This window comes from Bos mutus, chromosome 8 (assembly GCF_027580195.1).
Source record: "Bos mutus isolate GX-2022 chromosome 8, NWIPB_WYAK_1.1, whole genome shotgun sequence".
Classification (NCBI taxonomy): Eukaryota; Metazoa; Chordata; class Mammalia; order Artiodactyla; family Bovidae; genus Bos; species Bos mutus.
In genome coordinates, this window is record NC_091624.1 from 35,593,820 (window position 1) to 35,612,623 (window position 18,804).

Consider the following 18,804-nt stretch of genomic DNA (forward strand, 5'->3'; position numbering starts at 1 on the left):
CGGGCGGGGGCACGTCAGCACGAGCTTCGCCGGTTGCCGGGAGAACCCATAACAACAAAAGGCGCGGGCAGCGGCGGTAGCGGCGGCGCGGCCGAGTGAAGTGAAGCCGAGAAGTCCTGCGCTGCGCTGGCCGCCTGAGACGGGCTTTCTCGAACCGGTCTGTGAGTGGCAGGCGGTCCGGGCCGGGCTGGAGGTCCGGGTCTGGTGCGGCGACAGCGCGTCCTCTGCGCCGGCGTCCTCGGCAGGCCGTTGGGAGGAGAGGGACTGGGACCCGCCGAGGCTTGGCTGGCGGGGTGGGCGGCTGGGGCGTCAGCAGGACGGAGGAGGGCGCCCGAGGGGCCTGAGGTCGTTGTTGGGGTCCCCCGGCGAGTGGCCGGGGAACTTGGGTGCCCCGTGAGATAGAGGGGCTTGAGGAATAGGGACGCGCGGGAACCCCGGACCGAGCCGGGGGGATCTTGTGTATTATCTTGTGTTCATACTTCCAGCTGTGGGATCTGAAGAGGGACGGGAAAGGCCCACTCTCCTTGGGGGTTTCGTTTTGTCACAGGCCTCCTTTTTTCCATTGTTGGAACTTTGCTGCATTCTAAGCTCTGCAGAAGTCTGAAAGCCCTCTCCCTTACAGCAGGAGATACTTGAGAGAGTAAGGGTGCCCAAATTCTTTCTTTGAAACATTTTTTAAAAGAAAACTTCGCCCCCTCCCAGTTTGAAAAGCTTCGTAGTTTCCCTATCTTTGCTTCCTGTCTTCTTCGTCTAGTTCTTTACGCATTTGCGGCCTTTTCTGAGATCCTTATGAGACTCACTACTCATTTGCCAGAAAGTTTCTTACGAAAAAATTTATTACTTACAAACTACAATTTCTAGATAATCACTACTGTTGAAAAGCCAGAGGCACAAGATGACTACGGTATTTGGAGACACTTTTCTAATCAGTAACGGCATCAGTAATCAAACATTTCTCCTTCCTTTGCTCATATTTCAGAACTCCATTGAGTGTGCGTAAATATCACCAGCCAATCATATTTTACCTTTCTTCAGATTTATTGGTGAGATAATATATATGCTTCTGATGGCTGTATTTGATCAGTATCTAAAGAAGTATGAGTACTATGGATTTTTAAAAAAAAGAAAAATAAATTCTTTTATACTGATTTTTTTTTTTTTTTTTGGGCTAGCTATATTTTATGGGCCTTTATTGGTTTTTAGTGATTATAGTAGGTGGATTTCTGTGGCCTTTAGATTCAGATTGTTTATAGATACTCCTATTTAAAAAATCAATAAAGTGAAAACATCTCAATTACACTTGTACCTTTTATTAGCAATTTTATTGGAAGTAGTTAGGTTTAGCTTAACATAGACTGTTTTGTTTTAATGTGATGGTATTAAAAAAAACTAATCTGTGTGATAAAAACTCCTAATATAGGTGTTCAGAGACATTTGGAAGAACTAAATCATACTACATCCCTGTAGTTTCTTTGGAAAATTTTCCAATACCAAATGTTCTATAGTCCTTTATTATCCAAGAAAAGATTCACCATATTTATGAGTATTTGTTTTTTCAGTGCAGAATTTGACTAGAATGATTAAAACTGCCAAGGTTAAGTGCATCTCTTTGGCCATTAAGGATAGTTTGTTGACTCTGTTTTGGGATTTTATAGCCCAAGGGAGCTGGGCTATTTTAACTCTCATTGGGCTCTTAGTACAGTGATGTAAATGTTTTTTTGTTACTGTGATCCTTTTCAGACTGTCCACTCACCGAATTATAAATGCACAGTACTACTGCAGAGTTCTTTTTAAAGGCTAGTGAATACTAAATGTGTCTTAATTAGCATTTTCATTGCATGTAGTGCTGAAAATATTATTTTAGTCCATTAGTCTGCTCAGTTACTAGAAAGCCCTTCTCCATAGGGCTCAGCCCCACCCCAAATTGATTACTTTTCATCTGCATTTAAACATAGATAACTTGTTTGTTACTTCCTTTTTCTCTTTTATAGGAACAAGACTGTGAACATTCTTTTACAACTTTTTATGTCAACATATGTTTTTGTTTCTTTGGGAAATACACTTGAGAGTAGCATTGCTGGGTGAAGTGATAACTGTGTGTTTAACATTTTGAGCGCCAGCCTGTTCCCACTGGAGAGGGCATGGCAACCGACTCCAGTATTCTTGCCTGGAGAATCTCATGGACAGAGGAGCCTGGCAGGCTACAGTCCATGGAGTCGAAAAGAGCCAAACACAATTGAAGCAACTTTGCACACTCACACAGACTATTCCAAAGCGGCTGTATCATTGGTATTCCCATGCTATGCTAAGTCACTTCAGTCGTGTCTGACTCTGTGTGACCCCGTAGACGGCAGCCCACCAGTCTCCCCTGTCCCTGGGATTCTCCAGGCAAGAACACTGGAGTGGAGTGCCATTTCCTTCTCCAATGCATGAAAGTGAAAAGTGAAAGTGAAGTCGCTCAGTCGTGTCCTACTCTTCGAGACACCGTGGACTGCAGCCCACCAGGCTCCTCCGTCCATGGGGTTTTCCAGGCAAGAGTTCTGGAGTGGGGTGCCATTGCCTTCTCCGGTGTATTCCCATAAGGGTTCCATATTCTCTACCTTCTTGCCAACACTTACGTGATCTTTTTTATAGCTATGTCAGTGGGTATAAAGTGATATCTGATTGTGTTTATATATATATAATTTTATATAAATAAAATTTATTTATTATGGTCTTCCTGGTCACTGAGATGGTAAAGAATCTGCCCGCAAAACTGGAGATCCAGGTTTGATCCCTGGGTAGGGAAGATCCCCTGGAGAAGAGAACAGCAACCTGCTCCGATATTCTTGCCGGGAAAATTCCATGGACGGAGGAGCCTGGTGGGCTACAGTCCTTGGGATCTCAAAGAGTCGGACATGACTGAGCAACTAACCACTACACTACATAATTTTATTTATTTATTATTTATTTTCTGCTTGGTCTTTGTTGATTTGCCCTGGATTTCTCTAGTTGCGGTGAGCTGGGGCTACTTACTCTTTGTTGTAGTGCAAGGGCTTCTCATTGCGGTGGCTTCTCTTGTGGGCTCTAGGCCAAGGGCTCAGTAATTGTGGCACATGGGCCTAGTTGCCCCGCAGCATGTGGAATCTTCCTGGACCAGGGATTGAACCCGAGTACCTTGCATTCCAAGGCAGATTCTTAACCACTGGACCACCAGGGAAGCCCCCTGGGCATTTTTATATCATCGTTGAAAAACTCTCTTTTCAGATCTTTTGCCCACTTTTAAATTTGGTTTTTTTTTTTTCCTTCTGAATTGTAATAGTTCTTTATATATTCTAGACACAAATGGTTATTAGATATATGACTTGCAAGTATTTTCTCCTGTGGCTCAGCAGTATAGGATCTCCTGCCAATGCAGGAGATGCAGGTTCGACCCCTGGGTCAAGAAGATCTCTTGGAGAAAGAAATGGCAACTCAATCCAGTATTCTTTTCCTGGAGAATCCCAATTCATGGGGTCACAGAAGAGTCAGACATGACTGGGCGACTAAACAACAGTAACATTAAATTCTTTTCACTTTTTTTTTTCTGTTATCAATATTGTATTTTTTTTATATTCCTTTTTAAAATTTTTATTGGAGTATAGTTGATTTACAGTGTTATGTTAATTTCTGCTATATAGCAAAGTGATTCAGATATATATATATACACACACACACACACACACACACTTTCTTTTCCATTATGATTTATCACAGGATATTGAATACAGTTACAGTGCTATACAGTAGGACCTTGTTGTTCATCCATTCTATATATAATAGTTTGCATCTACTAACCCTAAACTGGAGAAGGCAATGGCACCCCACTCCAGTACTCTTGCCTGGAAAATCCCATGGACGGAGGAGCCTGGTAGGCTGCAGTCCATGGGGTTGCGAAGAGTCGGGCATGAATGAGTGACTTCACTTTGACTTTTCACTTTCATGCATTGGAGAAGGAAATGGCAACCCACTCCAGTGTTCTTGCCTGGAGAATCCCAGGGACGGGGGAGCCTGGTGGGCTGACGTCTACGGGGTCGCACAGAGTCGGACACGACTGAAGCGACTCAGCAGCAGCAGCAGCAACCCTTAAACTCCCACTCTGTTCTTCCCTCATCCTCTCTCCACCTTGACAACTGCAGATCTGTTCTCTATGTCTATGAGTCTTTGTTTTGTAGATGAGTTAATTTGTGTCATATTTTAGATTCCACATACAAGTGATACCATATGTACTTGTATTTTTCTAACTGACTTCATTTTGTATGATAATCTCTAAGTCTATCTGTGTTGCTGCAAATGGTATTATTTTCCTTTTTTATGGCTGAGTAGTATTCCATTGTCTATACATACCACATCTTCTTTATCCATTTATCTGTTGATGAACATTTGGGTTATTTCCATGTCTTGATTGTTGTGAATAGTGTGGCTATCTTTTCATTTTCTTGGTAGTATCCTTTGGGGTACAAACTTTTAATTTGATTGAGTTCATTTTATCTACTTTTCCTTTTACCACTTCTTGCTATTGCTTTTGCTTTTGGTGACATAAATGAGAAACCATTGCTAAATTCAATTCAACAATGAATTACCCTTGTGTTTTCTTTTAAGGCTTTTGTAGTATATACTTGCTTTACAATGTTGTATTAGTTTCTCCTGTACAGCAAAATGAATCAGCTGTTTTGTTGTTTAGTCACTACATTGTGTCCAACCCTTTTGTGACCCAGTGGACTGTAGCCTGCCAAACTCCTCTGCCCATGGGATTTCCTAGGTGAGAATACTGGAGTGGGTTGCCAGTTCCTTCTCCAGGAGATCTTCTCAACTCAGGGATTGAACTCATATCTCTTGCATTACAGGCAGATTTTTTACCACTGAGCCATCAAGGAAGCCATATATCCCCTCATTTTTAGTTTCCTTTTCCATTTTGGTCACCACAGATCATTGAGTAGAGTTCCTTGTGCTGTACAGTAGGGTCTCATTAACTATCTATTTTATACATAGTTTCAATAGTGTATATATGTCAATCACAATCTCAGTCTCCCAATTCATCCCACACACCCCTCTTCCCACTGGTATCTATATGTTTGTTCTGTCTGTGTCTCTATTTCTGCTTTGTAAATAAGATTGTCTATACCAATTTTTTCAGATTCCACATATATGTATTAATACATGATATTTATTTTTCTGACTTGCTTCACTCTATAGGTCTCTAGGTCCATACACATCTATGGAAATGTCCCAATTTTGTTCCTTTTTATGTCTGAGTAATATTTCATTGTATTTTGTATGTACCGTATCTTCTTATCCATTCCTCTGTTGATGAACATTTAGATTGCTTCCATATCCTGGCTGTTGTAAATAGTGCTGCAGTGAACATTGGGGTGCATATATCGTTTTGAATTATGGTTTTGTCCAAGTGTATGCCCAGGGTGGGATTGCTGGATCAAGTATGGTACTTCTGTTTTTAGTTTTTTAAGGAACCTCCATACTGTTCTCCATAGTGACCATATCAATTTACATTCCCACCAACAGTGTAAGAGCATTCTCTTTTTCTTCACACCCTCTCCAGCATTTATTGTTTGTAGATTTTTTGATGATGGCCATTCTGACAGTGTGAGGTGATACCTTGTTGTAGTTTTTATTTGATTTGCACTTCCCTAATTAGTGATATTTAGCATCTTTTCTGTGTTTTTTAGCCATCTGTATATCTTCCTTGGAGAAATGTTTATTTAAATCTTCTGCCCATTTTTTTGGTTGGGTTGTGTTTTTTTTTTTTTTTTTTTTAATTGAGTTACAGGAGCCGTTTGTATACAGTTTTCAAGATTAATCCTTTGTCAGTTGCTTCACTTGCAAATACTTTCCTCCCTTTCTATGGGTTGTTTTTTTGTCTTGTTTATGGTTTCTTTTGCTATGCAAAAAGCTTTTAAGTTTAATTAGGTCTCATTTCTTTATTTTTATTACTCTGGGAGGTGAGTCAGAAAAGATCTTACTGTGATTTATGTCAGAGTGTTCTGCCTATGTTTTTCTCTAAGAGTTAGGTCTTTAATCCATTTTGAGTTTATTTTTGTGTATGGTGTTAGGGAGTGTTGTAATTTCATTCTTTTACATTAGATGTCCAGTTTTCCCCTCACCACTTATTGAAGAGTCTGTCTTTCTCCATTGTATGTCTTTGCCCTCTTTGTCATAGAAATTAGGTGACCATAGGTGGGTGAGTTTATCTCTGAGCAGTTTATCCAATTATTGATCTATATTTCTGTTTTTGTTCCTGTACCATACTGTCTTGATTACTGTTGCCTGGTTATGAAATTGGGGAAGTATATCCTCCAACTTTGTCCTTTTTCAGTATTGTATTTGCTATTCTGTGTTCCTTGAATTTAGAATCAGCTTTTCAATTTCTACAAAGAAGTCAGCTTGGATTTTGATAGGCATTCTGTTTAATCTTGAGAGCAGTTTGAGGAATATTGCCATTTTAAGCTTTCCAGTTCATGAACAGGAGATGTTTTTCCATTTATTTATCTCTTCTTTAGTTTCAACAATATTTTGTAGTTTTCAGAGTGTAAGTTTTACATGTCTTTTATTAAATATATTCCTGAGCATTTGATTCTTTCTAATGTTATTGTAAATGGAATTGTTTTCTTAATTTATTTTTCAGGTTCATTGTAAATATAGCTACCAATTTAATTTTTAGTGTATTAATCCTACCAGGGAATTTTAGAAAAAGTACCACATAATTTATGAATGAAACAACAGTTTTTCTGTTAGTTTTGGTTATCTTTGAATAAAAAGTTTCATTTAAAATTTACATTGATTTATAGAAATCCTTTAAACTGTTTTCATGGATTAATTTCTAACATTTGTGACAAAGGGGAGATGTTATTTTTCAGTACATAGCTGTGAAGTCTAATATAAGGGTTTGCTTTGTACTACTTGTGTACATATGTACAATTACCAGTTATTTCCTTGCTGTATGTTTCTAACTCCCCAGTTATTCAATATTTAAATAAATGAGCTGGGAAACATATTAACCGTTATAGAAAGAATGGCATGATTGAATCCCATTCACTTATCACTTTGCTTTATCATTTACTAACTCATGGCTCCCACCCCCTAAATTATTTTGCTGCAAAGCTGGACATTGTATTGTTTCATTTATAAATTATATAGGTATACTTTTTCTAGACAGATTTACTCTTTGTAGCTATCTTATATTGGAATAAAGCCTGCTCTAATTGACTTTGCTTTAGAAGATAGTTAGTGTATTAGGAAAGAAGAGTCAATAACTAAATTTTGTTTTTATTTTGATACACAGGGGTCCAGATCTTACGTAAAATGGATGTGTCTCACACTAGATGATGGATATTAAGTAGAAAATCTATTTAGTAAAATCTAAGCTGCCATGGAAGAAATACCAGTTAAAGTTGCTATAAGAATTAGACCTCTGCTGTGCAAAGAAGTTCTTCATAATCATCAAGCTTGTGTGAGAGTTATTCCAAACACCCAACAAATTATCATTGGGAGAGATAGAATCTTTACTTTTGATTTTGTTTTTGGCAAAAATTCCACTCAAGATGAAGTTTATAATACCTGTATAAAGCCATTAGTGTTGTCACTCATTGAGGGCTATAATGCAACTGTTTTTGCCTATGGACAGACTGGATCTGGGAAGACATACACCATCGGAGGAGGCCATGTTGGTAAGATTCTCGTACTCTGACTTTTATTTTAGATAGTAGAAAGAAGTTGAAATACTACAGTGCCCGACACATAGTGGGTGCTTAGCATATTGATTGAATGAAATAATGAATAGGATAATTAGATGTATTCATAAGATCATTTTTGAAAGATTTGTTTTTCAATATTGAAGTTTCATTAAACAGTTTAATTCATCATTATATTTGCTTGAGAAAAGACCTTTAAGACAATATTCAGTGTTCAGCTCTTTGTCATTTTTTCACAGTTTTGAGATATAATTGACTTGTAACATGGTGTTAGTCCAAAGTATATAGCATAATGATTTGGTATACCTATATATTGCAGAATGATATAGCTTAACATTAGTCACCTCACGTAATTACATGTTTTTCTTGTGATATGAACTTTTAAGTTCTACTGTGTTAACAGTTTTCAAATATACAATACATATTGTTAAGTATAGTCACCATGCTGTACATTACATCCCCAGAACTTAATTATCTCATAGTTTTTACCTTTTGAGCACCTTCACCCATTTCGCCACCTCCCAACCCTGGCCTCTGGCAACACGTTCTCGTTTTGAACAGAATTTAAAATAAGAGAGAAATGAGTTAACATGATCAGATTTTGCATCTTTTAGTATTATAAATGTTGAGAGTCCTGCAACTAAGACATAGAGGCAGTAGAAGAAACGTATTATGTAAAGTGTTTTTAAACATTTTCTAGCCAGATTTCGATTTTATTTTTCTAGCTTTAATGAGGTGTAATTGACAAATACAGTTGTGAAATATTTAAAGTGTACAAGACTTAGGGGCAGTAGGAGAAATGTATTATGTAAAGTGTTTTTTAAACATTTTCTAGCCAGATTTCTATTTTATTTTTCTAGCTTTATTGAGGTATAATTGACAAATACAGTTGTAAAATATTTAAAGTGTACAGCATCATTATTAGATAAATGTATACATTATGAAAGGATTCCTCCCATCCAGTTAACATATCCATCACCTCATGTATAAGCAAATTTTTACTTTTAGAACTGAATATTTTTGGATAGAAATTCTCTTGTTTGTAATTCTAGTTGAGAAAGGTGGGATCATAGGATTTTCTTTAGAGCTGGAAGGAACCTTGAAAATAGTTTCTCTTTCTTTCTTTGGCTCCAGCCAAAGAGCAATGAAGGGCTTGTTCAGTTAGGTGGCTGGTAATGGAGCTGAGATTGAAAGCTAGGTTCTCTGCTAAGATCGTTTACTCTATTGGTTTTTGTTTTCCCCCACTAAAAACAAACTTTGAATGTTGTGCATATGTATCATAGTCTAAAATTATTGTTAATATTCTGTCTATGTGTAATGATTATCAGTGTGTTTGCTTTGATGCTTCTCAAACACTTAAATACTTGACTTTCAGGAACATCTCTTTTTATAAGCAGGAACTGGTAGGGAGAGTTAGAGGGCAGCTGTGTTGTCCAGTGAAGCTCTTATTCCAAGATTAAATGGAGGAGTCATAAGTGCCCAATATCTCCTACCCCTTCCCGTTTTTTAGAATCACAGTGATGTACAATTAAGAGATTAAAGATACTAGATTATTTTAGGGTCTCATGATAAATAATTCAATTTTTTTTCTACTACAAGTTGTGGGTTTTCTTGAGGACTTAGCTTTGTTTTTTTTTGATTGGCAAATGTTTTATGTTCTTTAAGACTCAGTATATTAAAAAAAAAAGACTCAGTATATGCCTTATACTAATAAGAGTTATAAAATTTTCACAGCTTGGTGACATACAGCTAAATTGTTTTTTAAAAGGCCATGAATCCAATTTTAATTCCTTAAGGGAAAAAGTTATTAAAGTTATATATTGTCCTAAAACATTTTAATTGGTCTAAAATACTTCATTCCAGAAGAAATATCACCATTAGGAACAGTTTTTTATTCCCCCCCAGTTAAAAAAATTAATGTTCATTGTAAAAAGAATTGCATATGATGCTTAAGAAATCAAATTGAACAAATGAAAGCTTCTTTCATTCCTAGGAAATAACACCTTGCTGTGTACATTGCTGTCTAGAGTCCTCTAGACATTTTCTAGGCTTATTACAAGTATTCATACATGTAGTTTTTGTTTTTTGTTGTTATTTGTCTATTTAATGAGGTATTTTATACCTATAATTCTATAACTTTCTTTTTTCATTTAACAGTATAAAGTATCATTTCATTTTTTTCCCATTTAGGTCATAGAATTTCAACTTTTTTTTTGACTGCACATATAATATTCCATCGTTTAAATGGATCATAGTTCATCCATTCCAGCATTAAGGGACAGTATTAATAATTAGGTTTGATTTTTACTGTTATAAAAAGTTGCAAGGGGTTTCCTGGTGGTCTAGTGCTTATGATTTGGTGTTTTCACCACCATGGCCCAGGTTCAGTCCCTGGTCAGGGAACTTAGATCCCACAAGCTTCTAGGTGCCCCCCAAAAACATTGCAGTGTGTATCTTGTTACATTTAACTTTGGATCCATGTGCTAGTATTTCTGTAGAATAGATTCCTAAAAGTAAATTTGTTGAGTAATGGGTGTGTGCTAATTTGCTTCAGTCGTGTCCAATTCTGTGCGACCCTATGGACTGCATACTGCCAGGCTCCTCTGTCCATGGGATTTTCCAGGCAGTAATACTAGAGTGGTTTGCCATGCCCTCTTCCAGGGAATCTTCCCAACCCAGGGATCAAACCTACCTCTCTCATGTCTCCTGCATTGTCAGGCCGGTTCTTTACCACTAGTGCTATGTGTGTGCACATTTAAAATGTGAATAGTGACAAATTATCCTCCAAAAAGACTGTACCTGTGTATATTTCCACTACCAATATATGAAAGCCATTTATTTTCTCTATTCTTGCCAATCACAGGAACTCATAAATTCAAAATATTTCTCTCACGATCTGGTAGGTGAAAAATTACACTTTGTTTGAAGTTGCATTTCTTGATGTATTTGTGAAAATAGCATTTTCAGTTTCCCAGGCTACCTATAGAACACCAATTCTAGGTCAGCCATCTACTGTTTGATTATTGACCATGCAAATAATGTTGTTTTTTTCTCCAATAAATGATTGCATTTGCAGTGGCTAGGGCTTGCCACGGAGAAGGCGATGGCACCCCACTCCAGTACTCTTGCCTGGAAAACCCCGTGGGCGGAGGAGCCTGGTAGGCTGCAGTCCATGGGGTCGCTGAGGGTCGGACACAACTGAGCGACTTCACTTTCACTTTTCAGTTTCATGCATTGGAGAAGGAAATGGCAACCCACTCCAGTGATCTTGCCTAGAGAATTCCAGGGATGGCGGAGCCTGGTGGGCTGCCGTCTATGGGGTCGCATAGAGTCGGACACGACTGAAGCGACTTAGCAGCAGCAGCAGCAGCAGCAGGGCTTCCCTGGTGGCTCAGATGGTAAAGAATCCGCCTGCAATGTGGGACACCTGGATTCAATTCCTGGGTTGTGAAGATCCCCTGGAGGAGGGGATGGCAACCTACTCCAGTATTCTTGTCTGGAGAATCCCCATGGACAGAGGAGCCTGGAGGGTTATATAGTCCATGGGGTCGCAAAGAATCGGACAGGACTAAGCAACTAAGCACAGCACAGGGTACCATGTTAGGCACTGGGGTAAAATGAAAATCTGTTATTTTTCAGTGTAATACTTATTGAAAGTCACACTCATTTTCCTGCTTTTCAGAACCTTGAATTTACCAACTTTTACCAAGCATAATGTCTAAAAACTTTCATTTGCATACTCTTTAAATAGTGTATAAAAGCTAAATGATGGCTGTTGAAGTATAAAACTTTATAGTTCCTTTCTGAAATAGTCTGTTTCAGGAATATAAGTGTGACATTGAACATGTAATCTTTCAGTTACCAGAATACATTTTGAAGCTTTAATTATAAATATTATTTGTAATTCAGCTTTTTGATACATCTTTTGAATTGCTGTGCTTTGTTATCTGTTGAAATGGGAAATGAATGAGCTATTTCTGATCAGCCTCATATTCTGGCTAAGCTAGAATGCATATATAATGCTGGAGTTTATAAATAGTGCTATTGGCTAGTTCCTGGAAGCTCTCGAAGGAATTTTCACTTTCTTGTATTGGAAAAACCTGCAGTTTCCTTCACTTGCCACACGATGGTGATCTTGCATCTTTTTCGGGTTTTCTGGTGGTGCCCTGGGCAGTGAAAGCGCAGTCCTAACCACTGAACCACCAGGGAGTTCCCCTGTCTTGCATCTTGAATTAAGTGAATGACTGTCCAGGTTAATTTGGCTCAGGTTTTCAGGATGTCTGTTGCCTAAAATCTGAACATTGATAATCTTCAACTTGGAAGCACGTTGTTTTTAAGGTTCATTTGTAAGCCATTTTTTTGTAGCTTGGAATGTATTTTCCATGAAAGTGAAGGTGTTAGTTCCTCAGTCGTGTCCAACTCTTTGCGACCCCATGGACTATAGCCCACCAGGCTCCTCTGTCCATGGAATTCTCCAGGCAAGAATACCGGAGTGGGTTGCCATTTTCCTGTTCCAGGGGATCTTCCCTACCCAGGGATCGAAGCCAGGTCTCCCGCACTGCAGGTGGATTCTGAACCACCAGGGGAAAAAAGCTCAAGCTTTTTTCAAAATGTGCTTTTTGGCTAAGTGTCAAGAAATATGACACCAATATATTTTTTTGTTTGTTTTTTTTTTTAATTTAATTTTATTTTCAATATATTTTTTAAAGGGTTCTTGCTAACATAAATGAGTTGCATTCCATTCATTTGGAATACAATAATAAATAGTCTACCTGGATTATAATAAATAGTCTAAATAGAGATATTTTAGTGCATCAGACTGTGAGATAAGTTGACCTAACCTGGGCTTAGTTTCTACTACCTCTGTCTGTTTTGAACTTCATAGGCACCAGTTATGCCTGTTGCATTCCTGGGGCTTTCAGTGTTTCTTTATTAAATCTTTTATTTTTGCCTTAAACTGTTACATAAGTATCATTTAGGTTTTTGTTGTCTTGTCATTTGGTTGTCAGATTTTTGTTTTGTGCTTTTTCCAATTCTGTACAGAATCTTTAGTTTATTTTTATAATCTATATTTAAAACTTTTAGACTATATATGTATTTCTGAAGGTAAAAGTTCAAGTATTACAACTATGAAAGTTTTCCTTTCTTTTTTCTCCCTGTCCTAACTCCCCAGAGGTAACCATTTTTTGTGAATTTTTCAGAAGTACCCTTCACATAGATATGTATATATGTTTTCTTTTACCCAAGTGAAATTTGCTCTGCAGTTTCTTTTTCTACTTTGTGGATCTTAGATATCTGTTTAAAAATAGATGCATGATATACCATTGTTAACCATTCTCCTACTAATGGATTTGTTAGTGTTCGGAATTTTTTCTCAATTACAAGACATCTTTCAGTTCAGTTCTGTTGCTCAGTTGTGTCCGACTCTTTGCGACCCCATGAACTGCAGGATGCCAGGCCTCCCTGTCCATCACCAACTCCCAGAGTTTACCCACACTCACGTCCATTGAGTCGGTGATGCCATCCAACCACCTTATCCACTGTTGTCCCCTTCTCCTCCTGCATCAGGGAGTCAAATGAGTCAGCTCTTTTCAAATGAGTCAGCTCTTCGCATCAGGTGGCCAAAGTATTGGAGTTTCAGCTTCAACATCAGTCCTTCCAATAAACAGCCAGGACTGATCTCCTTTAGAATGGATTGGGTGGATCTTCTTGCAGTCCAACGGACTCTCAAGAGTCTTCTCCAACACCACAGTTCAAAAGCATCAATTCTTCGGTGCTCAGCCTTCTTCACAGTCCAACTCTCACATCCATAGATGACCACAGGAAGAACCATAGCCTTGACTAGATGGACCTTTGTTGGCAAAGTAATGTCTCTGCTTTTTAATATGCTGTCTGCTGCTGCTGCTGCTAAGTCACTTCAATCATGTCTGACTCTATGCAACCCCATAGACGGCAGCCCACCAGGCGCCCCCGTCCCTGGGATTCTCCAGGCAAGAACACTGGAGTGGGTTGCCATTTCCTTCTCCAGTGCATGAAAGTGAAAAGTGAAAGTGAAGTCGCTTAGTCGAGTCCGACTTGTAGCGACCCCATGGACTGCCCGCCCATGGGATCCGCCCATGGGATTTTCCAGGCAAGAGTACTGGAGTGGGTTGCTATTGCCTTCTCCGAATATGCTGTCTAGGTTGGTCATAACTTTCCTTCCAAGGAGTAAGTGTCTTTTAATTTCATGGCTGCAGTCACCATCTGCAGTGATTTTGGAGCCCAGAAAAATAAAGTCAGCCACTGTTTCCACTGTTTCCCCATCTATTGGCCATGAAATGATGGGACCGGATGCCATGGTCTTAGTTTTCTGAATGTTGAGCATTAAGCCAACTTGCTCGCTCTCTCTTTTACTTTCATCAAGAGGTTCTTTAGTTCTTCTTCACTTTCTGCCATAAGGGTGGTGTCATCTGCATATCTGAGGTTACTGATATTTCTCCCGGCAATCTTGATTCCAGCTTGTGCTTCCTCCAGCCCAGCATTTCTCATGATGTACTCTGCATATAAGTTAAATAAGCAGGGTGACAATATACAGCCTTGACATACTCCTTTCCCAATTTGGAAACAGTCTGTTGTTCCATGTCCAGTTCTAACTGTTGCTTCCTGACCTGCATATAGGTTTCTCAGGAGGCAGGTCAGGTGGTCTGGTATTCCCATCTCTTTCAGAATTTTCCACAGTTTATTGTGATCCACACAGTCAAAGGCTTTGGCATAGTCAATAAAGCAGAAACAAGACATCTTTGCTAGTCCTTATGTAACACATTTGGTTGTATGTACATGTATTTCCATAGAACTGTCTCTGAATCAGAGAGTGATTATGGTTTCAACTTTTGATACTATTGAAACTAATGGTTCTCCAAAAAAGCTGTCCTGAGTTTACATTGTCATTGTGTTTTAGAGGACCAATTTGCTCACCTTGAGGAAATGGGGCATAATCAATTTAAAAAAATCTTTGCTCACATGGTCTTTTAAACAGTGAATAATCATAATGATCAGATCATTGTGAATACAGTTTCATCAGTTACAACAGTGTGATTTTAATAGTATTCTAGTGTTAATAATTGAGAGAATGCTGGGTAATTCAGTCTTTACTGTATCTTAAAATAATTAACAGCATTGCCCACTTCCCCTCTTCTCTGCCCACTCCACCTGCCATCCACCACCCCACTTCTGCTCCTCTGTGTAGTAGAACTTTGAAAGTGTCATTCATCTGTGACTCACGGTGTCAGTTCTCTCCATCTGACACGGAAGTTGTCAAGATATCACAGATGACCTTCACTTTATTAAATTCGTTGGTCATTCCAGTCAAACTGGCCTTTCAGCAAACTTGGTACATACTCTTCACTTGGATTTCAGGTTACCACATTCATAGTTTTCCTCCTACTCTCTTGCTAGTAGTTCCTCTTAAGTGAACCCACAAATGGTTAAATGCCCAGAGCTCAGTCTTTGGTGCTCTTCTCTTCTGACTCTCAGCTTTTCCTCTTGATCTCATCCAGCCCCATGATATTAAATACCATCTATATGTAGCTACCTGACTTCCAATTTTTAACCTCCAGTCCAGATTACTGTCTTGAACTCTTATCTTGTATATCCAACTGCACCCTTCTTAGTTGTATCCTTAATAGATATCTCACACTTAATAAATCAAAAAATGAACTTCTGCCATTTTTCCCTTAAACTAACTCAACACACACTCTTCCCCTTCTCAGTTGATGACAGCTCCACTTGCTCAAGACAAAACCTTGGAGTTGTCCTTGACTCCAAGTACATCACTTTCTCTCACATTCTCATTGTCCATCACTTTCTCTCACATTCTGCGTCCAGTCTGTCAGGGAATCTTAATGGCTCTCCCTTCAACATAAATCTGAAATCTGGTCACTTGTCATCTTTCTCTGCTGCCAACTTTGTGTCACCATCATGTCCTCCTCTCCCTTGAACTCTCTAGATTCTTGGGTTAGTGCACTGGTCTCCTAAGTGGTCTTCCATTTCTACCCCTGCCCTTCTATGATCGAGTGGTCTCTTTTAAATTCCAACTTACTGCTCTGCTCCAGTGAGACTCATGTCACTCAGAATACGACCTAAAACCTATCGTGGTCTACAGGCACCTACATGCTCTGATTTCTGTCACCTCTCTGTCCTTGTACCCTGCCTGTCTCCCCTTGCTCCCTCTGCTCCAGCTTACACTGGCTTCCTTTGTTTCTGGATCACACTATTTTAGCACATTTGCCCTTGCTGTTCTGTCTGGGACACTCAGATATATACATGGCTCCTCTGCCACCTCATTCAAGTTTCTCCTCAAATATCAGCTTTTCTGTGATGCCCACAATATGACTTTCCAGTTTAAAGTTGCAATCGCCTTCCACCCAAATACCCTTACACTTCCAGTCCCCCTTACCTTGCCGTATTTTTTTCTCCAGGCATACCTAATGCTTTTTAATATACAATATAATTCACTTATTCTTCTTTTGCTGTTGTCTGTCTCTCCTAGTACAGTTCCATAAGGGCAGGGATCTTTTCCCTGATTTGTTCACTGATGGTTCCTGGGGTCCTAGAATACTGCCTGGCACATAGTAGGTACTATATAAATATCTAATGAATGCATGAATGAAGTTTGAGTAAGCGCACGCATGTGAAAACTTTTGCTTCTGAATTTTATAGTTACGGTTTTTAAAAATTTATAATAGAAATTTGAGAAAGTAAATTTATTGATGGTAATTTTTTTTAATTTTTAAAAATTTATTTTGAATGGGAAGATAATTGCTTTACAGTGTTGTGTTGGTTTCTGCCATACAGCAGTGTGAATCAGCCATAAGTATTCATATGTCCCTTCCCTCTTGAATTTCCCTCCCACTCTCCCCACTCTATTCCCACCCCCTAGGTTGTCACAGAGTTCTAGATTGAGCTCCCTGATTGTAAATTTATTGCTTGTAGCTTTTCTTATATCTTAAGTTTCAGATGGGCTTTCTTTTTCTAAATTTTCAGCTTCAGTTGTGGAGGGTCAAAAAGGTATTATTCCTCGTGCTATCCAAGAAATATTTCAAAACATCTCTGGAAAGCCTAGCATTGACTTTAATATAAAAGTATCTTATATAGAAGTATACAAGGAAGACCTAAGAGATCTTCTAGAATTGGAGACATCAGTAAAAGATCTTCACATCCGAGAAGATGAAAAAGGAAACACAGGTGAAGTAGCCTACTTAATTAATAGCCTTCATTAGCAAATGAATATGATCTAGTTCAGTTTCTGGACATTTTCCAAGGATTCTTTAAAAATAGACATAGAAACAAAATTAATTTGTTTTTACTTTTAAATGGAGTAACTTACTGATTATCAGTAGCAGCTAATTCATCTAGGTGAAAAGTAGAAGTTCAGACCACTTGGTATGATAAAGTTATTAAGTTGTAATTCAAAATATAGCTGACCCTTGAACAATGTGGAGGGGGTATGCAGTTAGGGGTGTTGGGCCCCAGTGCAGTCAGAAATCTAAGTATAACTTACACTCGGCTTCTGTATCCATGGTACTGCATCAGTGGATTCAACCAACCTCAGATCGTGTAGTACTGTAATATGCTACTATTGAAAAAAAAAGCCACGTGTAAGTGGACCTGCACAGTTCAAACCCATGTTGCTCAAGGATCAACTGTATTTATTTCCAATAATCTGCCCCCTTCCTGGTCTGACCTTAAGAAAGACTATGACATAGGCTAAATTAGTTTTGTACTTTTTTTTTTCTCACAGAGTTACCCTGAGATTGGGGATGGCTTCTCCCTTTTGTGTTCATCCAAGTTGATCCAGAACTGTCCTTTTTGCCTTTCTGATTTTTGTCCCAGCACACCTGTTGCTTCCTCTTTTTTTAAAAAAATTTTAATTTAGAGTTTTTGTGTTTGCTCCTTCATACTGACATTTATCTGTCCTTTGTTGTGTTTCTCAAGGTCTGACTTTCTGTGCTGTCAACTTGTTAATACCATTAAATGTCTATTTGTTTGGAAGTAGGAGAAGGTGAGAATGGGAAGGTCAAAATACAAGTATTTTAAAGAATAATACTTTCCACTTTTTTGTTTTAAAAGGTAATATGTTCAACATAAAACATTTAGAAAACATAGTAAAGTATAAGGAAGAAAGTTAAAGGTCAGAACTCAATTTTGGTGTGTTTTCTTCCAGATTTCTTTCTCTGTTTCTTTCTCTTATTTTAAAAAATTAGACTTGCAACTCCACATATCATATTATATCTTATATTTTTACTTAATATTTATATTGTAAGAATTTTCACATCATTAAATATTTTTCAAATTTATGACTTTATGTGGTAATTTTATCCTCTGAATATATAATCTATTTGACTAACAGTCCGTTGTTGGACATTTAAGTTTTGGATTTTCCCGATTATTAGTACAGTAAGTATTATTGCATGTCTTCTGCTAGAAAACACATTTAGTAGAATCTTGCTGGAGATAAAGGATTCTGCCAGAGGAATGATCATGCCTGAGGGATTTCCTAGCAGTTAGGAAAATAAGATGGTTAGCTGCTTCAGTAGCCTGCAGGGGGCAGTAAAGCTTGGCTCCTTGTAAGCCCTGTCTTTGCAGCCCTGGCATTCCTGAGTGTTTGAAGGAATTGGTTTTTTTTTTTTTTTTTTAGAAAGAAAACATACATGGTACTCTGTGGCCTTATTAGATAATTTTGTGTAGTTTATCTTTTCTAGACAAAATTCAGACTGATGTTTTGAGCTTCTGTATCTTATAAAATGTAATTATTGAATGTTTTTAACTTTTATTAAAAGTTAAAAAATAATACATGTTTGTTGTAAAATAGAAAGTACAGAAGTGTACACTGTAACTCCTGATAAGCTTAATGATCAAAATACTTCATAACTTATAGCAATCCTGCAAAAATGTTAGTAGAATGTAAGTCTTAAGACAAATTGCTGCTTACCTTATAAAATGTCCCACTCACAACCCAAATGCATTTGTTTGACATATGTATTGAATTTCTCTGTGTCAAGTGGTAGTTGGTATCCAGCCTGGATGCTACACAATTAAC

At 38.2% G+C, this 18,804-nt stretch overlaps 1 protein-coding gene across 6 annotated transcripts in view; it reads left to right on the plus strand.

The window, feature by feature from the left end:
* KIF27 (kinesin family member 27) overlaps nucleotides 1-18,804 on the plus strand; it is a 94,093-nt gene continuing 75,289 nt past the window's right edge. The window contains exons 1-3 of one of the 6 annotated variants that reach the window (XM_070375410.1): nucleotides 1-157; nucleotides 7,319-7,703; nucleotides 16,749-16,949. In XM_070375410.1, coding sequence (XP_070231511.1) covers nucleotides 7,406-7,703; nucleotides 16,749-16,949 — 499 coding nt within the window. In that variant the 5' untranslated portion in view covers nucleotides 1-157; nucleotides 7,319-7,405. Of the gene's footprint in view, nucleotides 162-250; nucleotides 641-4,039; nucleotides 4,781-7,318; nucleotides 7,704-16,214; nucleotides 16,337-16,748; nucleotides 16,950-18,804 lie in introns of those variants that run through there. The other 5 variants (XM_070375411.1, XM_070375413.1, XM_070375412.1 and 2 more) reach the window with 5 other exon arrangements.